At 39.6% G+C, this 20,482-nt stretch overlaps 1 protein-coding gene across 2 annotated transcripts in view; it reads right to left on the bottom strand.

Moving 5' to 3' along the window:
- Phyhipl (phytanoyl-CoA 2-hydroxylase interacting protein like) overlaps positions 1–19,948 on the bottom strand; it is a 41,084-nt gene extending 21,136 nt beyond the window's left edge. The window contains exon 1 of one of the 2 annotated variants that reach the window (XM_028877259.2): positions 19,598–19,948. In XM_028877259.2, the coding sequence (XP_028733092.1) occupies positions 19,598–19,700 (103 nt within the window). In that variant the 5' untranslated portion in view covers positions 19,701–19,948. Of the gene's footprint in view, positions 1–13,156; positions 13,936–19,597 lie in introns of those variants that run through there. The other variant, XM_037199655.1, reaches the window with a different exon arrangement.
- Positions 19,949–20,482: the final 534 nt, after the last annotated feature.

The following is a 20,482-nucleotide window of genomic DNA, read 5'->3' as shown; positions in this document are numbered from 1 at the left end:
GTTTCACATCTGAATAAGTAATATTTTTGAGGAGCATATACACAGCAGTTTGATCCAAATAATATTTCATCCTAATTTTCAGTCTTAAAATCATAAATCATAAAAAAACATAGCACTGGGTCACTGTTGGGTTAGGATTCACAATGGAGGACATGGAAAGCCAGCTGTCACAGTCTTAGTAAACAGTTCTACAGGGAATACTCTGACACCTGCATTTCAGTAAAAACTTTTCTCTCCCCTCTGGATGGTAATCTGAGGTCAAACAGGGGCATGACTATCATCAAACTCAAAAGCCTATAAGAATCAGAAGTGAAAAGAGGTTGAATGTAGTTATATATTGTGCTCCTTAATTTAGAGTGTTAAGATGTTATGAAAAACCAAGAAAACCTATTTACCCTGCAGGGCTGACCCTTCACACACCACACTGGATTTTTAAGTTCACAGAAGAACACAAATTTCTGGTTTCACTAGCATACAAAATGGCATTAGATTAATACTTCATATTCCTACTAATAAACTAATTTCTAATAGCTGTACCTGGTGTTATTTTCTAAGTTAAATTATCTAATAAGTTTAAAAGTAGATATGGATCACTGTCCCTAAAGTTGAAGAGTCGTAAACATGCAACAAGTGAAAACATGTATGCATACACTCACCCACACACATACCAAACTGAAAAAAAAGAGAAAGAAAGAAAAGGAAACTTCTTTACTACCTAACCTTGAAGTTAGATAACTGAAAATATATGTATGTAGGTAGATGGGCAACAAAGAATAAAATGTAATGGTTTCTTCTTACCTTTCCATATAAAAGAAAACCACAAGTGACAAAAAGATCATAATAGTAAATGTGTTTCAAGATGAAGTAAATTTTTTTTCCAATCTGTGTCATAACTCAAAAGTATTAAAAACAACTCACTGTGTAAAGTTGGAAAGCTTTTGACAGATGGTAATATGAAACAGGAACAGTTTTTCTAAAGTTCAGCAGATATTTGTAATAAAAGGGATAATTAGATATGATTATAAAAAGCATCTGGTAATTCTAGCTAAGGCTCTCCCATTATCTGGGCAAATGAAGGTTTAAATAGGTTCTCAGCTAGCCACAATAAATATTTAAATATAGCATCAGACCAGAGATTTTTAGTGACAGAAAAACTTATGAGCACTTACACTAGCGAGGCCATATTCTAAATCCTTAACATGTACTTTTTAAAAAATGTGTATGTGTGTGTGTGTGTGTGTGTATGTGTGTGTGTGTGTGTGTGTGTGTGTGTGTGTGTGTGTGTGTGTGTGTGAGTGTATGCCACACATGATCAGGTGGCCACCAAGGTCAGAAGAGGGTGTTGGGTCCCCTAGAGTTGAGTTATATGTCATTGTGAGCTACCTATTGTGGGTGTTGGGAACTGGACTCGGGTCCTCCACAAGAGCAGCAAGTGTTCTGAACCACTTGCTGCCTCCAGCCCTGTTTTTAATTCTTAGGGAAGCTTATGACAAGTATTAATATCATCTACATTCTAATAAATGAAGAAATGGGGTACTTCAAAACTTGTTTGATGCCTAACAACTGATATAAAAGCCAAATTTTCAAACCAAGTGCCCGGACATTCAAGTGTGGGCTCAGAATCATCAAACTACCCCTGATGGCTTGCCCTACCTGCTCTAAATCTACTTGCATTCTTGGAAAATCACATAACATTCATTGTCCTTAATCTATAGACTATAAATGGTCTGCATGAAATTTAAAGTCACTTCTGCTCTGAAATGAGTCATTAGAGTTGCCATATTTTATAAAGCTTAGTTTTCTTGAATTTAAAAATAGTGCCTGCATGTATGTCTGTACACCACATGCATGTAATGCCCAAGGAGGCCAAAACAGAGCAGCAGATCCTCTAGAACTGGAGTTTTGATGATTGTGAGCTGAGCCAGTGGGTGCTGAGAACTGATCCTGGGTCCTCTGGAAGAGCATCCAGTGCTCATAACTGCTGAGCTCTTTCCAGCCCCCAACTTTTCTTGAATTTTAATGTTTATTTGTTGGAAATATTTTCCACTAATTCATGATTAAATATATACTTGCATTCAGGATTCCTTTGTCATTATTTTCTTGCAATAGTTCAATTCACTGAGTAGCTACCACACATTCTCTCACTGGAATGTTGTATAGCCTTAGCTAAATCTTTTTACATCTTTTAAAATGCAGATTGCCAATTACTTCCATTCTTCTTGATATTTCCATTTTCTTTATTTTTCATATGGCATGTGTGCGTGTTCACACATGTATGTTTGTGCTGGCACACTGGCATTTGTGCTCATGGAGGTCAGAAGTTATGCCAGGTGTCTTCATCACTTCCCACCTTACACTCTGAAGCAGGGACTCTCACCTGAACCCAGAACTTGCTGACTGGGCTAGTGTAGCTAGCCAGCTTGTTCCAGGGATCCTCTTTCTCTGTCTGCCTCCTGAGGCTGAGAATACAGGCAGGCCCCTGCATCTACTTGGCATTTATGTGTCTTCCTCTGTGATACATAATGACAGTGAGTACTGGGGATCCAAACTCTAGTCCTTACCCTTGTGCAGTACTTTACCCAGCTCACCATCCCCTAACGCTTTGTTCTTGATTGTTCTTTAAACTGACCTTAAAGCCTGCTTCTTGAAAACCGTGCTTGAAAATTACCAGGGCATCAGAAAGCTTGTCTCGGGACTCTTCTGGCATTCACTGTCAGCACTAGTGTATAGATAGGCCAGGGTTTTCTGCTCTACCCAATTCTTCCATGTTATGCGGGTTTTGGAATCAGAGATTTGAGATCAGGTATCTCTGTTTCTTCTAGTTCTATGATTTGAGATTACTCAGATTATTTGTGTTCAAGTGATTTACCTTAAAATTGAAGAGGAGGACTGTCACTATGTTAGAAGAGGTAGATTTACATATAAGCCAATGGAGCTTACATTTTAAGAGACCCTCACTTATACTTCTTTCTGGCACTTGAATTTTATGTCCAAAATGTTGTGCTGCTTTTCTCAAGGCACCCAACTGCATAAACTTGAGGCACCATAAAATCTGGATCCATTGCTTCCTATAACAACAATACAAATATGCAATCCAAGCACAGTGACCAGCTAGTTAACCAACAATTCTTAGCCGAGGATTTGGATGACTCAGAGTACTGGTTCCTGCACAGATGAGATTGATTTCAAGGAGACATAAGTTAATGTTAGGACTTTGTCTTCTTTGGTCTGTCAGCTGCAAAGCATCAATGACTGAATAGAATGTAAGTTTTCTCTTAGTCAAAAGTTGACTTTGGCAATTTGCTTGGGTTTCAGGGTATAAAGGGCTAAGTGTTTGTTATGGTAAGCATCTTTAAAAAGAACCAATTCTCAAATGAGACAGATGTGATGAAATGTTGTTATATCTATCCAGGAAAACTTATATTTATTCTTTCTTAGTTTCTATTTATGAATCCTTGTGGATGTATTCATTAGTATTTAATTGAGTGATTGATAAAAGATAATTCACTATGTACATTTTGGATAGGTGTTCTCCATATTTCCCTGTTCATTGTGAGATAACTGTATATAAAATGTTTTCAAATGGAACCTATACCAGCAGTATACCAACCACAGAGATCAGAATGCACAGAAGCATCAGAGACACTCCAAGGGAAGGTGCTTCTTGGTGTAAAAACCACAACTGTCTACTACAGAGAAAATGAAGATGGACATCTTTCTGCCCTAGAAAAAAATTAAGCTTGCATCTTCAAACATTTAAGTGCTGTTATTGACAAATTACTTAGTTATTTTTATATTTTTCCAATGTTCACCATGCAAGCCTGCAAACAAGACAATAATGCACTCTAATGTGTTTTTTTTAAAAAAATGAGGCTTGCTCAGAGAACTGCCATTAAGTTGATAAGCTCAATGACATCTACCTTCCTAAAGAAGAACAGATATTTTATTCCCCCATCATTTCAAACTCCCTTCATTCTTCTTAAAAGGTGTCTCAGTTACAAAACAAATGTAGACAATGTTTTTGTAAAAGGCAGTCCAGTATACTATCACCTGCCAACTAAAGGTTATGAAAAGGCAAAAGTAGTTCTTCCTGAAAAAAATCTGTGCATTACTTTTCTATTCACTGTGACCAAATACCTCACAAGCAACTAAGAGAGGAAGGATGGGTGCTTATTTTTGGCTCACTGTCTGAGGAGATGTAGTCCAGCATGCAGGGACATGAGGTGCCAGTCACACTGTGCCCACCTGTGTCAAGAAACAGAGTGCGCTGAGTGCATGTGCTCACCACGTTCTCTTTCCTGCCCCCTATTGTGTCCCAGTCCCCAGACCTGGGACAAGCCACCCACATTTAGCACTAGCCTTTCCTTCTCAGTTAACCCTCTCTGAAAAAGTCCTCACACACAGGTCTAGCAATCTGTCTCCTACGTGATTCTAAATGCAGGCAAGCTGACAGTTAAGATTAACTATCACAAGTCCATTCCTTGTCAACAAATTATCCAAACACATCACTTTCAAACTGTAACAGTAAATATATAAAATTTAAGTTAGAGTCTCACCCCTGGACTAGTTTTAAAAAACCCAAACCTTTTACCTGACAATTAAAAGGCTGGGACTTACATATTCAACAGACATGCATAATTGTTGGCTGCTCATCAGTACAAGATTAGAGATGAGTTTAGAACACAATGTCTTTTACAATTGTCTAGTAACATACATATGTGTATATACGCAAATTTCAAACCCTCACTGCTACATATTTTCCAGGTAACTTATTTGCTTTCCTTTATAACCAAATTTCTCAGGACACTTGCCATACACTATTTTTCTTTAATTCTTAATAACTCAAACTTAGTCTCTAGGACTACAACAAATATCTCCTGTCGAATGGCAGCAACAGCTCCTTCTCAGTTCTCCTCTGACTTTCCTCTCAGGACATGCGACTTCATGTACATTTCCACTGGGGGAAACATCTGAAGTAACCCATGAAAAATTTATCTGCATGAAAAATTCTGACATTCTTCCCAAGTATGTTATAAGACTCATTCCTGAAGTATCTTCCCTATATCTAAAGGAAAGAATGCCATTATCTCTGAAGACCCGGAGAAGAATCTGAACAACTAAACCTCATAGTGCTCACCCACTACTCCCCTTGTCCAATTATTTCTACAATATCTGTTTCTTCATCATACTAAGCATAAAATACAAACAGCTTTCCCTGTTTCCTATGTCTTCATTTCTAAAAGCCCATGTCATACAAAGTATTTACTCAGTAAACTTGTATGCTTTTCTCTTGGTAATCTCTTTGGTTACATGGGTCTCAGGCATAGATGTTTTAGAATTAGATAAGTGATACATGAGATCTTTTCCTCTGGCACCTACTCGTTCCCATGCTTGAGAACTTTGCCACACCAAAAGTTAGTGGTTCTCAGGGTTCTGCTGAAGACTGTTTCCTGATGAATGCTATACTTTGGAACCAACAATAAACCTTCAGCAATGATAAAAACACAGTGTGATTGCCACTTGATCATGTCATGTTGTGCTGCAAAGACACCTCAAGGCTAAAATAATCTGAAATGTAGCTTTAAATTGTTCTTCAAATTATTCCCAAACCCAGTATTCTGTTCTTTAGCAAATGGCTATATCTACTGAGCTGTACTATCCATAAAATGTATACTTCAACAACTAATGCAGGTTAATAATCTTGTTACTTTTCTAGAACTTCACTTTTTTCCTACATGAAGGCTGTGTTCTGTGTCTTACAATGCTTTACTTCCAGTGCTCTTTTTTTTTTTTTTAAATCTATTCCTTCTCATATCCCAATTGGTTTTATAACATAAAAACTCATCCATCTATTCATTTATTCATAGGTATACAGGATTTCACTATGTAGCTTGAGCTGGCCTGGAACTTGCTAGTTAGCTCAGGATGGCCTTAACTTCAGAATCCTCTTATCTAAACCACATGAGTCTTGAGATTACAAGTGTGTATAACTTGGCTAGATTCAAAAGTATGTTTTAAATAAGAGGCTTTTTAAAAATAAATATTCCCAAACTTTCAGAGATTATGTTGGACTACTAAAGGAAATGCAAAAAAATAAATAAAATAAAATAGAGAAAGTTAAGAAGAACCGTAAGAAATAAGGCTGGAGTAGGAGGCAGGGGCCAAATCACATGGAGTTTTTTTTTTTTTTTTTTTTTTTTTTTTTTTATACTAGAGAACAAGTATAGGCATAGTAACTAGTATAGGCATAGTAACCTGCTGGCATTGCATTAATTGCCATTTTACATTTCTATGAAAGTCTTGTGAAGCACCGAGACAGAACATAATTTTAGGAAAAATAACTGTTCCACAATTAATGTATTTTATAAGTTTATGTTTCAGATTTCTGATCTTAAAGGATATCTACATTTTAAAACACAATGAAAATAAGTAGAGACATAAATTCTGTGTAAATAACATTATGAATGTATACTAAGAAACATGTTTAAGATAACCATTAAAATGTTACATGAAAATGAATCTTAAGTAGTCTTCACATGTCAGAAAATTAAGACTGGAAAGTATTAAACCACAGGCAAAGAAGTCTGGAAAAAGTCTAGACTATGAAGGAGATGTCACAAGAAAAGTTCACGAGCTGCTCTAGATGAAACCTTACAAGAATTTGTGATGCTATAGTGTATGTGTAGAGGTGAAACACACATCTATAACACACACAGTATAAAGCATGTTCTACTAGAAGTGACTGCCCTGTACCTAATGGTTCAAATTTTATTGCTGTAAATTGTATCATTAGAATTTCATGAGTAAAGCTTTTAGCAAAGCAAGTGGTTTAAATATTAATTTCCAAAATCAATGGTTCTGGTCAATTGAACTTCCTTTTTCTTGGTTACTCACTTAAAAATAACTTTGAAAGGTCTATTAAAGTATTAAGTCCCAGAAAAGGTAAGTTGCACCCAGAAGACAATACATAACAATAGGTCCAAACACCCAACCACATGATGTACAAAATGCTATACAAAAATATGTTTGTGAAATAAACTAAAAGATTTATTTAAAAATAATCTGTAAAAACAAAATCTAAGTGTAGAAAGACCATATATTGTTGCCACTGGCACTAAACAAACACCCCATTGAACATTAAAATTGAGAGTTTGAGGTCAAAAGGACAGGTTAGAAATATATGTTCCAACACAAACTTCAAAAGCAGATTAGGTGAATATTTTAGTTTCTCTTTAGCTTCCAGTGCCATTATTTTTCTGCAGATCTCAGGTTCAACATTTCATTTGTTTTATAAAGTTAATATTTTTTTCAAAGAAGACTATATTGCTAAGAGAGAAAAACATGTTTAGTGTCATCCACAGTAAACATGAAAACCTTACCGTTTAAGAGTAAGGAACTCTCTGCATTATAGAGCTTTGGGTCATTGTTTCCATGCTAACTCGCCACAGCAATGCCTTTAGGAAACAACTTATCAAAAAGCTTGTAGATGACAAACCAATCAACCAGCTAGGCACCAGCTCCTGATCCTATCACTTCCATAGTTGAGTTATCAACACTGACCAAAAGACAGAAAGGAACGCTATGTAAGGAGACAGAAGGGCAACTAAGCAGCCTGGAAAAGACTACCAAATTTTTCTAACTGTTCTCAAACTCTTCCTATGAGAATCAGATAAATATTTCTAATAGCCTTCTTTCCAGGTGTTTCTTTCTATATACCACAGACATTTAAAATCCATGTCCGGAAATGACTTTGATCACTTTTTTTTTTTTTTTTTTTTTTTTTTTTTGGTTTTTCGAGACAGGGTTTCTCTGTGTAGCTTTGCGCCTTTCCTGGAACTCACTTGGTAGACCAGGCTGGCCTCGAACTCACAGAGATCTGCCTGGCTCTGCCTCCCGAGTGCTGGGATTAAAGGCGTGCGCCACCACCGCCCGGCTACTTTGATCACTTATTACCAAGCTTATTCTTTCAGATTGCCTTCACTAAACCATTCTGATCTTATTTACTTGTGTCAAAATATCCAGCCCCCAATCTAGCACATTTAGCTATCATCAACTCCTGTTTCATATATCACCCTTTCAGTATAATCACAAAGCCCACAGATGTTTGCCTTGAATGACTAATTATACCACTCTTGGAGGCGGGTACTGACTCTTCCTCTAAGGTTTGGGTGTAGTTTGTCCCCTAAGAGTTTGCGTGCTGGGAGTATGGTCCCCAGGGCAGCAACAGTAAGTGATGGTGGGACCGATCAGATTGCTAGGCAGGTAAATTCACTTGTCACCAAGGCTGATGATCTGAGTTCAATCCTTTGGATCCACATGACAGAAGGAGGGAACCAATTCCCACAAGTTGTCTTCTGACCTTCACACAAGCACTATTACATATATACCCACACTCACAAAAGTAAATACATAAATAAATAAAATGTAAAAGAGGTGGTGGGACCTTTTAAGAGGTGGACCTAGTGGGAGGTCATTAGGTCACCGAGGTCACTGCCCCAGGAAAGATTAAAGAAGTGGTTCTGAGCCCTGGTTAGTGTAAAGACCTCCCTAGTTTCTCCCTAGCTTCCTGTCTTGTGCCTGTCAGGATGCCATGTGCCTCATATGAGGTGATAAAGCAGGGAGGGGAACACTTATCAGATCCAGCATCATGCTGTGATATAAATAAACCAGTTTTCTTCATCTACCCCTCTGGCTCTGGTACTTGCTCAGAGCAATGTAACATGGACTGATATAGTTCCCCTGCCTACGAAACCATTGGGCTTGCTTCTAGCATGGCTTCTCCAGGTGTAGACCCTAGGTCACTAAGAGCAGCTCATCGGGAAAACTGTTAGAAAACAAAGTCTTAGGCTCCACCCCAGATCTAATCAATCACAAACTCAGGGAATGAGGCGTGTTCTGACAGGCCCTCCAGGGGATACATTTTGAGAACCAGACCCACTGACAAGAGATTTAAGCTTTCTTAGTACAGAGATAATGGATCAGCAAATATCATTTAGCTTTCTTTGTCATTATTTTGAGCTATTGGGACACAAATAGCACAGATCAAATTGGACTGCAGTACCTGATTTTGAGTAAACATCAAAAAGAAAACTTTGCCTATTGCACAGCATCTAAAAAGATGGGGTTCTGTCTCCTATTGTTTATATTCAAGTATGGGCAAATATATGCTCAAATGAAATTTCAAATATACTTTGAGTATGTGCATGCAGTATTCAGTTCTTTTTAGTCTAGGTTCATGTGTCTCTATTAGTTCCTTGCTCTCAGCAGGAAAAAATCAGCAGGCTAAGGGATTAGGATGAAGTTACTTTAAGTCTGGAGTATAGCTATCCTTTTAATTACCTATATGAAGTATGGGAAATTATAAAATTAAAATGTATTCCTGGATTAAAAAGAACAAGGACCATTAACCAGGTTTAACATGGATACACTAAGACCAATTTGGTTTAAAATGTCAGAAGTCTGTTAATTAGTAGAATTAATTTTTCAGCTATTGTTGACCACACTGACAGCTATCTGCTATAAGCTTTCAGAAATTGTTACTAAAACTAGACATCCTTTTTTCTTTTTGGTTAGAATTTAGACTGTAGTAATTAAAATTAACAAATTTTCCTTGGATTTTATATGAAAATATTTTTCAAAATAATTATATGGTCTCTGACAATTTCCAGGATTTTGTAGCAAAAAGTGGCTTGAGTTATTATGAATCAGATAATTAAAATGTGTTCAAAATGAAGTCATTATACCACCTAAGAGATACACATGGTTAAAAACAATCATTAAATTTGTTATTTCTGGTATTGCAACCAACATGTTAAATAAATAAGCTCTTGTTTAAAAAGCTAAACAAAACAATGTTACATATCTTCAAGTACAGAGAATACAGATGGTATTCAGTAGAGTCTTGATGAGCTCAAATGTTGGGTTTACCTAACATCTTTATGTTTTAGCAGAATGAGAATAGAAATTATGGTAAGGTTCCCCAGGTGGTTTTGCAGAAGTGTTTTTTTTTTTTTTTTAGGGTAAATTTAAAAATGGTCAAGCAACACACAATGGAGAAGAGAATGAATGCCCAAGTCAGTTTTTAATATGCCATCAATGAGATAATAAGAAATGTTGAGACAACTATATTAAGGGGAAAAGATAAAATTAAAAACTGCAAGAGTGGAAGCTCTTGTAAATCTGCAGTCAGATTTCATAAAGTAGTAATTGCCATTGATAAGGATTAGCCATTAAGGTATTTCAAATATTTTGGATAATCACATAGAAACTATTCTTTATATTGTAATTGTTTTCCTACAAGCTAACTATGATATTATTGACAGAAAATGTCAAAATTCATTAGCTGAGTACTGTTAAACAAAATATAAATATTTCAGAGGAAATAAAAATTTTCAGTAACTAAAAATGAACTAAATTTTTGATAAATACCTTTCAAATATAAATAACTTGGGAAAACTTAGCTAAATCTTTAGTAAGCTGAAAAAAACTAAATCTGACAATATGGTCACACTGTTTCCAAATTTATAAAACATAAGTAATTTTTCAGTAATAAAACTGCACCTTAAAGCTCTGAGATTCAACATTCAAGCAAGATAAGTGTGTCTGAAATTTAATAAAGTGAAGCATAAAAGAATGAGCATTTAAACTATTATCAACAAGCATCTGATTTTATAAAATACTGTTACATCAACAATGAACACTAAACTGACAAATTCTGTCACTCTCCTCCAGACTGAACATTTCATCCCTTATAGTTCAACTGTGAGAGATTTGTATTATTTCTCATTCAGTCTAGATCAGCAATCTTGGAGACTACACTGAGGAAGAACAGAAAGTTAAAAAGTAATTTTGCCATTACTTTTTGTAGGAACCGGAATTTTATACCTATGATGCAATAAAAATGAAAGACAAATAGAGGTTCTCTGCAAACTAGAAAGTTTGAGAGAAGCTATCTACTAACAAGGTAAACCTCTACTTGTAATCATGGTATAACCTGCCTAGCCCACCCTCTCAGGCTTTTAGCTTACTCTCCTATCAGGCACATTTCTTTCCTCCAGCAACACCACAACCGAAGTACCCTGACAGCAAACATGAGTGTATGATTTTAGATACACTCTCATCTCCATCAGAAATGCCCTTCTACTCCCCACCCCCTGCTGTGGTATTTTATTTTTAATATCCAGAAAATATTGCTTCACTCTTTCTCCACACTATTGGACTTACTTTGAATTCAGGATCTAAGTAAATATGCATTTGGGGGTCCTTCCTTCTATCTCTGCTTATTCTGAATATAGACCCATAAGGTTGGAACACATATACGAACAAATAGTGACAATAGCATGTAAAAGAACAATAGGAAACAAAGTAGGACTCTTTTGAATTTTATTTTTATTTAAATTATTATTATTTTTTGTTTTATGTGCATGGGTGTTTGTGTATGTCTGTGCACTACATGTGTACAGTGCCTGAGGAGGCAGAAGAGGGTTTTAGACTCCCTGGAACTAGAGCTACAGATGCTTGTGAGCTACCATGTGTGTGCTGGGAAACAAACCCTGGTCCTCTGGAAGGGCAGCCGGTGCTTGTAATGCTGAGCCATTTCTCCAGCCCCAAATCGGGACTCTTAAGATTAGTACCTGTCAATGAACCCCCAGAGAAGAAAATGGCACTGTCATCTAGTGTTACTTAGAAGTTTGCTCCATTCACAAAGGATGATCTGTGAACTATCAATCTTGGAGGAAATAGAACAATTAGGACCACTCACTTAGAAAGCTTAAGAATATTGGTTAATTTTTTATGCGTTGACACCTTTATCATTTTTTCATTTTAATTTGTAGTAACTTTTACATTTACCAGGCAATGACAAGTAGGAAATTTTTTTCTAAAGCATCTTTTACTACAGATGGTTCGAGATAGATTATGAACAACAAACTGATAAGACCTTGACTCTCTGAAACCAAGTCTCATGTAACTCAGGCTGGCCTTGAATTCCTGACCCTCTTGCCTCTCCCTCCTATGGTGACAGACATGTTTTGCCATGCCTGGCTCAACTCTTCTTTTAATAGTTTGGTAGACTAAAGAATATGGTATGTATAAAATCTTAAATAATATTTATTAGTATAAATCTACATGTCTTCAGAGTTTATACCACCTCTGACACTTAAAAACATTAGTAGAATTCGAAGTGTACCTGGAAATGCCTGTGCATAGAAACATTCCCTCCTAAACTCAGACACAAGGACCTACAGGGTCCTCCATTTTGGAGTAACCCCACACAGGGCTAACTTTTTGCATTATTTGACTTCCTATGGCTCTCTATATGATGTTCATAGTCTCAAAACTTTGATAATATGCAAAAGCAGTATCAGTCTACAATTTTCTTTCACAAACTTCCTTATACTGTCAAAAGGGGTTAGCTCACAGGCAGTCTTCTAGATGTTAGTGTATACTTTAGTGAAGGACCAAATAGTATCTATTTTAAGAGGTTTGTGGGCTATGTGGTCTGTCACAGCCAGTTACCTCTGCTTTAGGGACACTGTAGCCATTGATAATATGTAATTAATATAAAAATAAATTTATAAACATAAATTTGTTATGTTTACATAAAATGGGCATGTGTGTTCCAGTATGTTTTTATATATATCAACAGGTGGCAGGCTTGGGAATCTGGCTCAAGGACCATAATAACTACCTCCTGGTTTACATCATAGACATAATCATAAAATACTGACATTAGGAACTGGTCAAATAATAAATGTACAGATTAACTTGGTTTTAAAGTATTAAAGACAGAATTTCATCAGCATTCTGACTCCTGACAAGTTCTCATTAAAATCAAGTACGAAGTAAAACTGTATCTGCCTCATCTGTAGTGGGACATGACTAGTCAGGTACCTTCTGTGCTAGTATTAGGTAGCAAAGCCTCTGTGCTGTGGAAGGCCAAAGAACACACATATTCACAGAAATTGCCACAACCACTGTGGCCAACAGTACACTACACATCAAATCTCCAGAGCAGCTTAGTAAATGGACCACTCCATAGTTCAAATGCTCACAAAAATGACCAACTAGCTACAAATCCAGCTGAGACGCTCTTTGCTCCACCACAGCTAGGAAGTAACTTTGAACTACCAGGGTCTCATTAGCATTTTTAACAAACCTGGATTGCAGACTTAGTTCATCTTTGGTATTCAACTTGGGCCTTCTCTGGATTGCGTTCACTCTTTCCTTCAAGGAGTAAAATACAACCAAGCTCCTTAGAGACTTCGCTAAAATTGACGTCAAATCCAGACCTCTTTCTTTCACATAAGTTCTAGTTTCCTAGTGACATGGATAGTTTCCATGAGTAATTGTTCCCCCCATTCTAGAACTCCTTTTCAGAAAACACAACTAAAGACTATGTGCCATAAATTTCTAAGAGATTTCCTAAAGCTGCATTGAGAATGCCTTAGCTCAAATGCTTTTTTTTCCTTTATAGTAATAAGCCCAAAAGGCCTCCAAACATTACAACACTATTTTTATGTAGACGGACAAAAGTACCTCTACTTCACTATGCACTCAAAGCAGCAAAGAGTTTGTTTTTGTAAAGTATCAGCTTTAAAACTTCTATCATTAGGTTATATGTTTTCTGCATTTCTTCTAGAAAGTTTCCAACACTAGTTTTTTCCTTCTTAAAGATATATGTGTAAAACACATCCTTCTCAGTAAGACAGTTCAATCAAAAAGTCTGAACTGTTTTGAGTAGTATGAATGAAGAAACAGGTGGCCCTAGAAAGAATATGCATTCCCTCCTGAAACAATGACAAAGCAGGAGATATGTCTATTCTAGTGGCACAGTGTCTAAGAGGTAGAGAAGTTCTTCTTGAAAAGGATGTAGAACACACCTGTACACTGAGACCTAAAACCTCAAATGTAAAAAACCGATGTTACCAAGATGCCTCCAAGCCGGGGGGGGGGGGGGGGGGGGGGGGGGGGGGGGGGGGGGGGGGGGGGGGGGGGGGGGGGGTGGCGCACGCCTTTAATCCCAGCACTCAGGAGGCAGAGGCAGGCGGATCTCTGTGAGTTCGAGGCCAGCCTGGTCTCCAAAGCGAGTTCCAGGAAAGGCGCAAAGCTACACAGAGAAACCCTGTCTCGAAAAATCAAAAAAAAAAAAAAAAAAAAAAAAAAAAGATGCCTCCAAATATTTGCTTTTCCTACTTACCAGTAATTCTGATTTTCAGTTTTCCAGACTTACAATTCTAGTCATTCTGGATCACATTCCACTCTGCCTGGGATTCCATCCTGAGGTCTGTACTTGTGCACCCCTCCACGCTGCCAACACCCTGCGTTCTGACACCTAGGAGCAGAGCATGCTGAAGCTCTCTGTGCATTTGAGGCCTGATGTTCCTGCTTTGCTACATATTTCTGCTACCAGTCTTTACAAATGCTGACTTTTCTCCTCAAATGTATACGTACAAACATATTCTCCTCAGTTGAGACATTAATTACAGTCTTGCGGTAATAAAATATTTTAAATAGTTACAAAATGAGGTATATATTTTAGCATAGTGAGAAAATAATTCAAATAATTAATAATGAATTAAGAGATTCTTAGAAAGAAAGTGAGCAGAAATGGAAATAAACCCTAGGAAGAGATGTATTCAACAAGTCAAAAACATAAAATCTGAAACTTTCACTAAAGGCAGGGAAGTGAATACAGAAACTAAAGTACGGTGCTTGTCTCAGCAAGTCAATCGACTGCTGTTACTACTGAAGCTGATAGAAGGATAAAAGCAAATGGGAGCAGACTCACTCGACTTAGAGGAAAAGCCAGATGGGACAAACGAGGAGGGAGTACTAGGGAGGATAAACCAAGTGGTCTGATTGTCGTCTACACAGTGCTCTGCCTAGAGTGAGTCTCTGAGAGGCCTGCCTGGGCAACTAGTCAAGTGCCAGTTAGTGCTTAGGCCACACAGTCACTCTGCCACTGGAGGGAGTCTGTTCACATTGCCTTTGGTGTGACTTTCCTTAGTCACATCTTCTATGGAAATTAAATAGACTCCCACCAAGAGGAAGAATTGGTTCAACACAGCTGATGGTTTTCTTGCTCTTCTTTGTTTCCTTTAGCTTTTATTTATTCATTCATTTGGCTTTTTTTTCCCTCTCACTAATGAAAATTTACACCAGCCTCACAGTGATATCTGAGGCAAAGAAATGAACACAGAGACATATGACACAGAGCGGAGCAGCTGTTAGAGAAGAACATGAAGAAAAATATTGTCAAGCAAGGGCAGAGGGGAGCTGAGGCAGACACTTGTTCCAAGTGTGTGTCCAGGTCATAAGGCACAGGGAAGGCAGCCGCAGATGTGAACCAGAAGCTCAAAACAGCCTCTAGAACTAAGTGACAACGGGGCTACTGTTAGGATGGATAGTGAGCAGGGTGGCCGAATGCTGCCACTGTGCTTCTTTCAGTTTACTCTTAATACTCAGAATTTCTGCTTGCCAACAATTTCTCACAAAATGCTTTCCTAAACAACACACAACTGAATTATTACCAGGGGTGCAAAATATATTGACCACAAAAAAAGAGGTTAAAGAAATTAGTACATTCAACTCAAGAAAGTATGTGAAAGATAACATTCCACTCTAAATCATTTTTCTCCATTTTGCAACAAGAATTGTGACCTATGCTATATAATACTTCATTTCACATGTCAGGAGGCACATGTGCTATTACTGTGATTGTTTTGCACAGTGCCTTGGGCTAAAACCGGTTAAGTAACTTGCCCAAGGTTACAGGGCTGTCAAGAGCCAACATTCTAACCCTGGCCATCTGATCTGAAATGGTATTACTGCTATTCCATACCACACGTCAGTGGGACTGAGTCATGATTACCTCACATTCTTGTGATTGAGACATTAAAGGCACACAGTACAGATGTTCTTCCTAGGTGTTTGCTTGCTTTAGAGATATTATAGTTTATCTAACGTGGACTAAGTCATTATGCATTTGGGTTACTTTATGCTCCCAATGTTAAAATGTGTTCAATTCATATGTCAAAAGCATAAAAAATGTTTCAGCTCCTTCTATAATTTAAGTAAACAAGTTTCCTTAAAGGAATCTATATTTTGAGTATATAAAAGAGAAAAACTTCCCTTTTCCTTCCTCCACAGAACTATGATTACAAAGAAACTGTAGTTTCCTTAAGTTGTGTTCACTTGCTGAGTACCATCATAAACCCCATACACTATATCTAGGCAGTAACAAAATGACCTCCTCAGAGATAATGACTGTTAAAGACAGAAAGCTTCAGGGTGTGTGTTAACAGTATAAAACAAATGAGTCTTTCCTACTTCTCTATAAAAACAACACAGGGAGCTTGGCAAAACACATAGAGATATCTATTTATCTCTCTACAGTGGCATGTATATAAATCTTTTCAGGAAGGAACAGAAGTATGTGCGTGTGTGATAAAAAGATGACGAGAATCAGAACTGATACAGAATTTTGTATTGGGGCGGTGAGCTATTTTTTATTTTTCTTGTCACAGGACGGTAAGCACCTCATGCAGCTATAGGAAGAAACAAACTAAAAAATGGATTCCTATATTACTGATGTTTTCAGATGAAAACTGGATGTTTTTCTTTCCATTAAAAAAATCATTGTGAAGCAACATGGTGGACTGAATAACGAGTACACCAGAGCACTCTAGAGCTAGGGAAAGAAGCACTTGTCTGCTTGTAACAGGGATTAACAGAAGCTCCCAGAGCTACTGTATTCACTCCAACAGTTGACTAATAGAATCCTATCTAAAATCCTCATTTTGAACTACAGTTATTAGCACATGGGCAGGAACCACATAGTAGCAACAAAACAGACATGCCTAGGAAATAATATGCATGTGTATTTATAGGAACCCTTTTGCTTTATTAAAAACTGAATGCATGACTATCTGAATTCTGCTATTCTTCCAAGATTACTAATTATTTTGATAAATAACAAATAAATAAAGTAAATGCTGTGAGATGATGCTATCAACATAAACTACAATTTATAGGAAGAACAGCCACAGAAAAAGCATAAGAGGAGAGACAGACAGTTATCTTTACCAGGAGCCACAGCTTGTGGTTCACGCAACATGATACAATTCAAAACATCTGCAGGTAGAAAGGAAAGTACATTAACAATCCTACCATACTTTCCCCTAGTCTACTTTGTTTCATTCCCAAGGAATTAATACTTCATTTTTTTTTCTTACCAAATTAACAGGAGTGAAGTGAAATAATTAAAAAGTAAACCACAAAGCAATATACCTCCCCATGGTCATAAAATAAAGCTATAGCTCTATAGACCTAAAACATATAAATATATCTTCAGCTACATATGCTGCCATAATCTTGCCTTTCTGCTCCGTATATTGATAGAAGAGAAGCAGTGAGACCCGAGAGGGAGGAAAGTCAGCGAAGTGCAGGGAGCAAACGCCACACAGCTAGAAATATCTCAGTATGAAATTGTGCTAAGGAAAGTCTAGTGAACAGATTTACTACAACACATTACAAAACTATCCTATAAAAACGGTGTCATTCCCTCTACATCATTCTCATGAAGCCAACTAATTGATTAGAAATTGCTTTATATTGGAACAGGGTCACAAAGGGGAGGGGAAGGTAAGCATTTGACAACCTCTCTATGGAATTTCTCCATTTTTTGACACATTTTATAAGACATGGTTCTTTGTACTCCTTGGATTAAACTGTTTTACAAAATGAAACCTGATTAGTATAAATCCATCACAGGACTACAAATAATAATTGTCATAGCTATTGCTTGATCCCAGCACCCCCCTCAATTAAACGTTACATAATGTGTTCATTTCTCAGGATTCATAATGTCAGCTGAAACAACTAAAAATGGATCACTAGAGCTGCTATTCTGGAAGAACTGACTGTAGTAAAAGCAGCATTAACTTGTACACCATACATTAGTAACTCCGAACTTCATTAAACAAATATTTTCCCAATATCCATGATAAACACAGTGAATGCAATTTAATATACTGAAATTATTGAAGTTTGAGGAACAACATTGAATTCTCTAGTTCCATTTGCTATTTGAATGAGCATTTGATAAATCACTGAACTAAATACAAATCAAATCTACTTTCATTTAGAGTCTTGATTTTCTCTGGAACCAATCTAAGAAAATAAAAAATAGCTGCAATTTAGGAAGGTAACATTACTAATGCTATCTACCAATAAAGGAAATATAAGCAGCCTTTACAAGATTATTTACTCAGACCTCACTTCTTTTAGAAGCTAAGGTTTGTTGGGTTCAAAGCGTTTGAATTTTGGTTTCAAAATTATGAAAAATAAATTCATATTAATAATAGCAAATGTATTACTGAACAGGACTTAGTGCTCACTCTCCCTAAATGTTTAAGAAAGCAATGCCTAACCAGTTATTACCATTTAAATGCTTTTAAAAACAAGATCTTTGTTTCCTATACGGGGTTACACTGCTAAATTTTATGACTTTACTGAGCACAAATTAATATCTCCCATAACTTTTCTTTAAAATGCTTGATAGCCATTACTCACATACAGTTAAACAGTCAAGTGTATCCATGTCAACTGATTTCCCTGTGTTACATGCAGAATTTTACAATTATTTGGCCAATTAGCAATCAGACGACTTCTCTACAAATGAAGTTTTATTCCAAATAACACTGACCCTCCAACTAGCCCAGCACACTGCTCCGATGAACAACACTGATCCTCCAAGTAACCCAGCACACAGCTCTGTGCCCACACTGCACTTCAACACTGGGACCTGTGATCAATCATTTCTTTTTTTTTTTCCCGGAGACTGCCAACTTTAACAATAGAGTACTGACACATCAACACACAATGGTATGTGCTACACACACATACACACACACACCACACACACACACACACACACACACACACACACACACACACACACACACACACACACACACACACACACACACACACCACTGAATCCCAGCAGATGTAGAGGACCCATCATTCCCGTACAGATTTTTTTGACATTCTCAGAATCGCTGCCCAGAGCCAGGAGCCTAGTGTCTGTCCTTGGTGCTGAAACGCAGCTTCTCCGCCCGCTGACTAAAATCATGCTCACCCCGGCTAGACACTTCCAGGGGTAGTAGGAGGTTTGCAAGGGGATGGGTAAGTTTCTGGTCAGAGAATCCTATCTAGCCTTTGCCGTGGCGGGTGCCGGGAGCATCCAGGGTAAGTCCCCGGCCGGGAGACCCAGAACCTGCCTGCTGCAGAATTAGGCAGCATAGGGCCGCCGCGAACCCGAGAGGCGCCCTCTCCACCGCGGAGCCTTCTCCCGCGGATCCGAACGGCTCCGTCTCCCCAGTGGAGCCCCCTCTCCCGCGGACCCGAGAGGCGCCTTCTCCCCCCACCCCCGGTAGCCTTCTCCCGCGGACCGGAGCGGTGCCCTCTCCCGCAGACCAGAGAGACGCCGTCACCCCCAGCCAGCAGCAGCCTTCTCCCGCGGACCCGAGCGGCGCCCTCTCCCACGGACCGGACCCGCGTCCTTTTGTCTCCCGCCGATGTCGCCCTGCCTCACCATCGCGGTCGCACAGCTGGATGGCCTCCAGACTGAGGTTCTTGATCTCCTCACACGGGCTGCTGGGGCTGCTGAGGGCATGGTCCAGGCGCGGCACCTCCATCGTCGCGACCCCGCGTCGAAGCCAGGCGCCGGCGGCCGGCGGGGCGGAGGGCGGGAAAGGCCGGAGACGGCTGAGGGCGACGGCAGCCTCCGCTCGGGAGCCGCGGCCGAGGCGACGGCGGCGGCGGCAGCGGCTGCGGCTGCGGCTACGGCAGCGGCGGCGGCGGCGGCGGCGACAGCGACGACGGCGACAGCGACAGCGGCGGCAGGAGCTCCTCCGAGCGCGCGGCTCGCAGACTGAACGCCGGCCGGCGCGAGCGCGGGGAGGAGCGCGCTCTCGGCGGGAGGAAGGGAGGGAGAGAGGGAGGGCCGCCCGCGCACGCGCACGAGAGGGGAGGGTGGACGCGCCTACCTGCCGGCACCCGGGCCCCGCCCCTGCCCCCCCCGTCGCCCCGTCGCCGACCGCGCGCAGGCCCCGCCCCTGTCCTCCGCGCGCTCGCGCGCTCGCTCACGCGGGCTCCGCCCCCGGCCTGTGGCGCGCACCCGCGCGCGCGCGCTCTCTCTCTCTCGCTCACCCGCGGGCGCGAGGCTGTCTCTCGGTCGCCGCCCTCCTCCCTCGCCCTCCCTGGGGCGCGCACCCGCGCACCCGCGCACCCACCCTGCGGGCGCGTGGACCGCGGTACCCCGGGTCCTGGCACGCGCGCGCGTGCGCGCCGGGCGGCCTCCCCAAGAGCCCCGACCTCTCTCCCCCTCCCTCCCTCGCCAACCCCTTGCGGCGCGCACGCGCCCTCGGCTCCCCCTCCCCCCCACTCCTCCCCACCCGGGGCTGCCGCACGCTGGAAG

This window comes from Peromyscus leucopus, chromosome 16_21, assembly GCF_004664715.2.
Source record: "Peromyscus leucopus breed LL Stock chromosome 16_21, UCI_PerLeu_2.1, whole genome shotgun sequence".
NCBI classification, from domain to species: domain Eukaryota; kingdom Metazoa; phylum Chordata; class Mammalia; order Rodentia; family Cricetidae; genus Peromyscus; species Peromyscus leucopus.
This window is presented reverse-complemented; position numbering and strand designations above follow the sequence as displayed.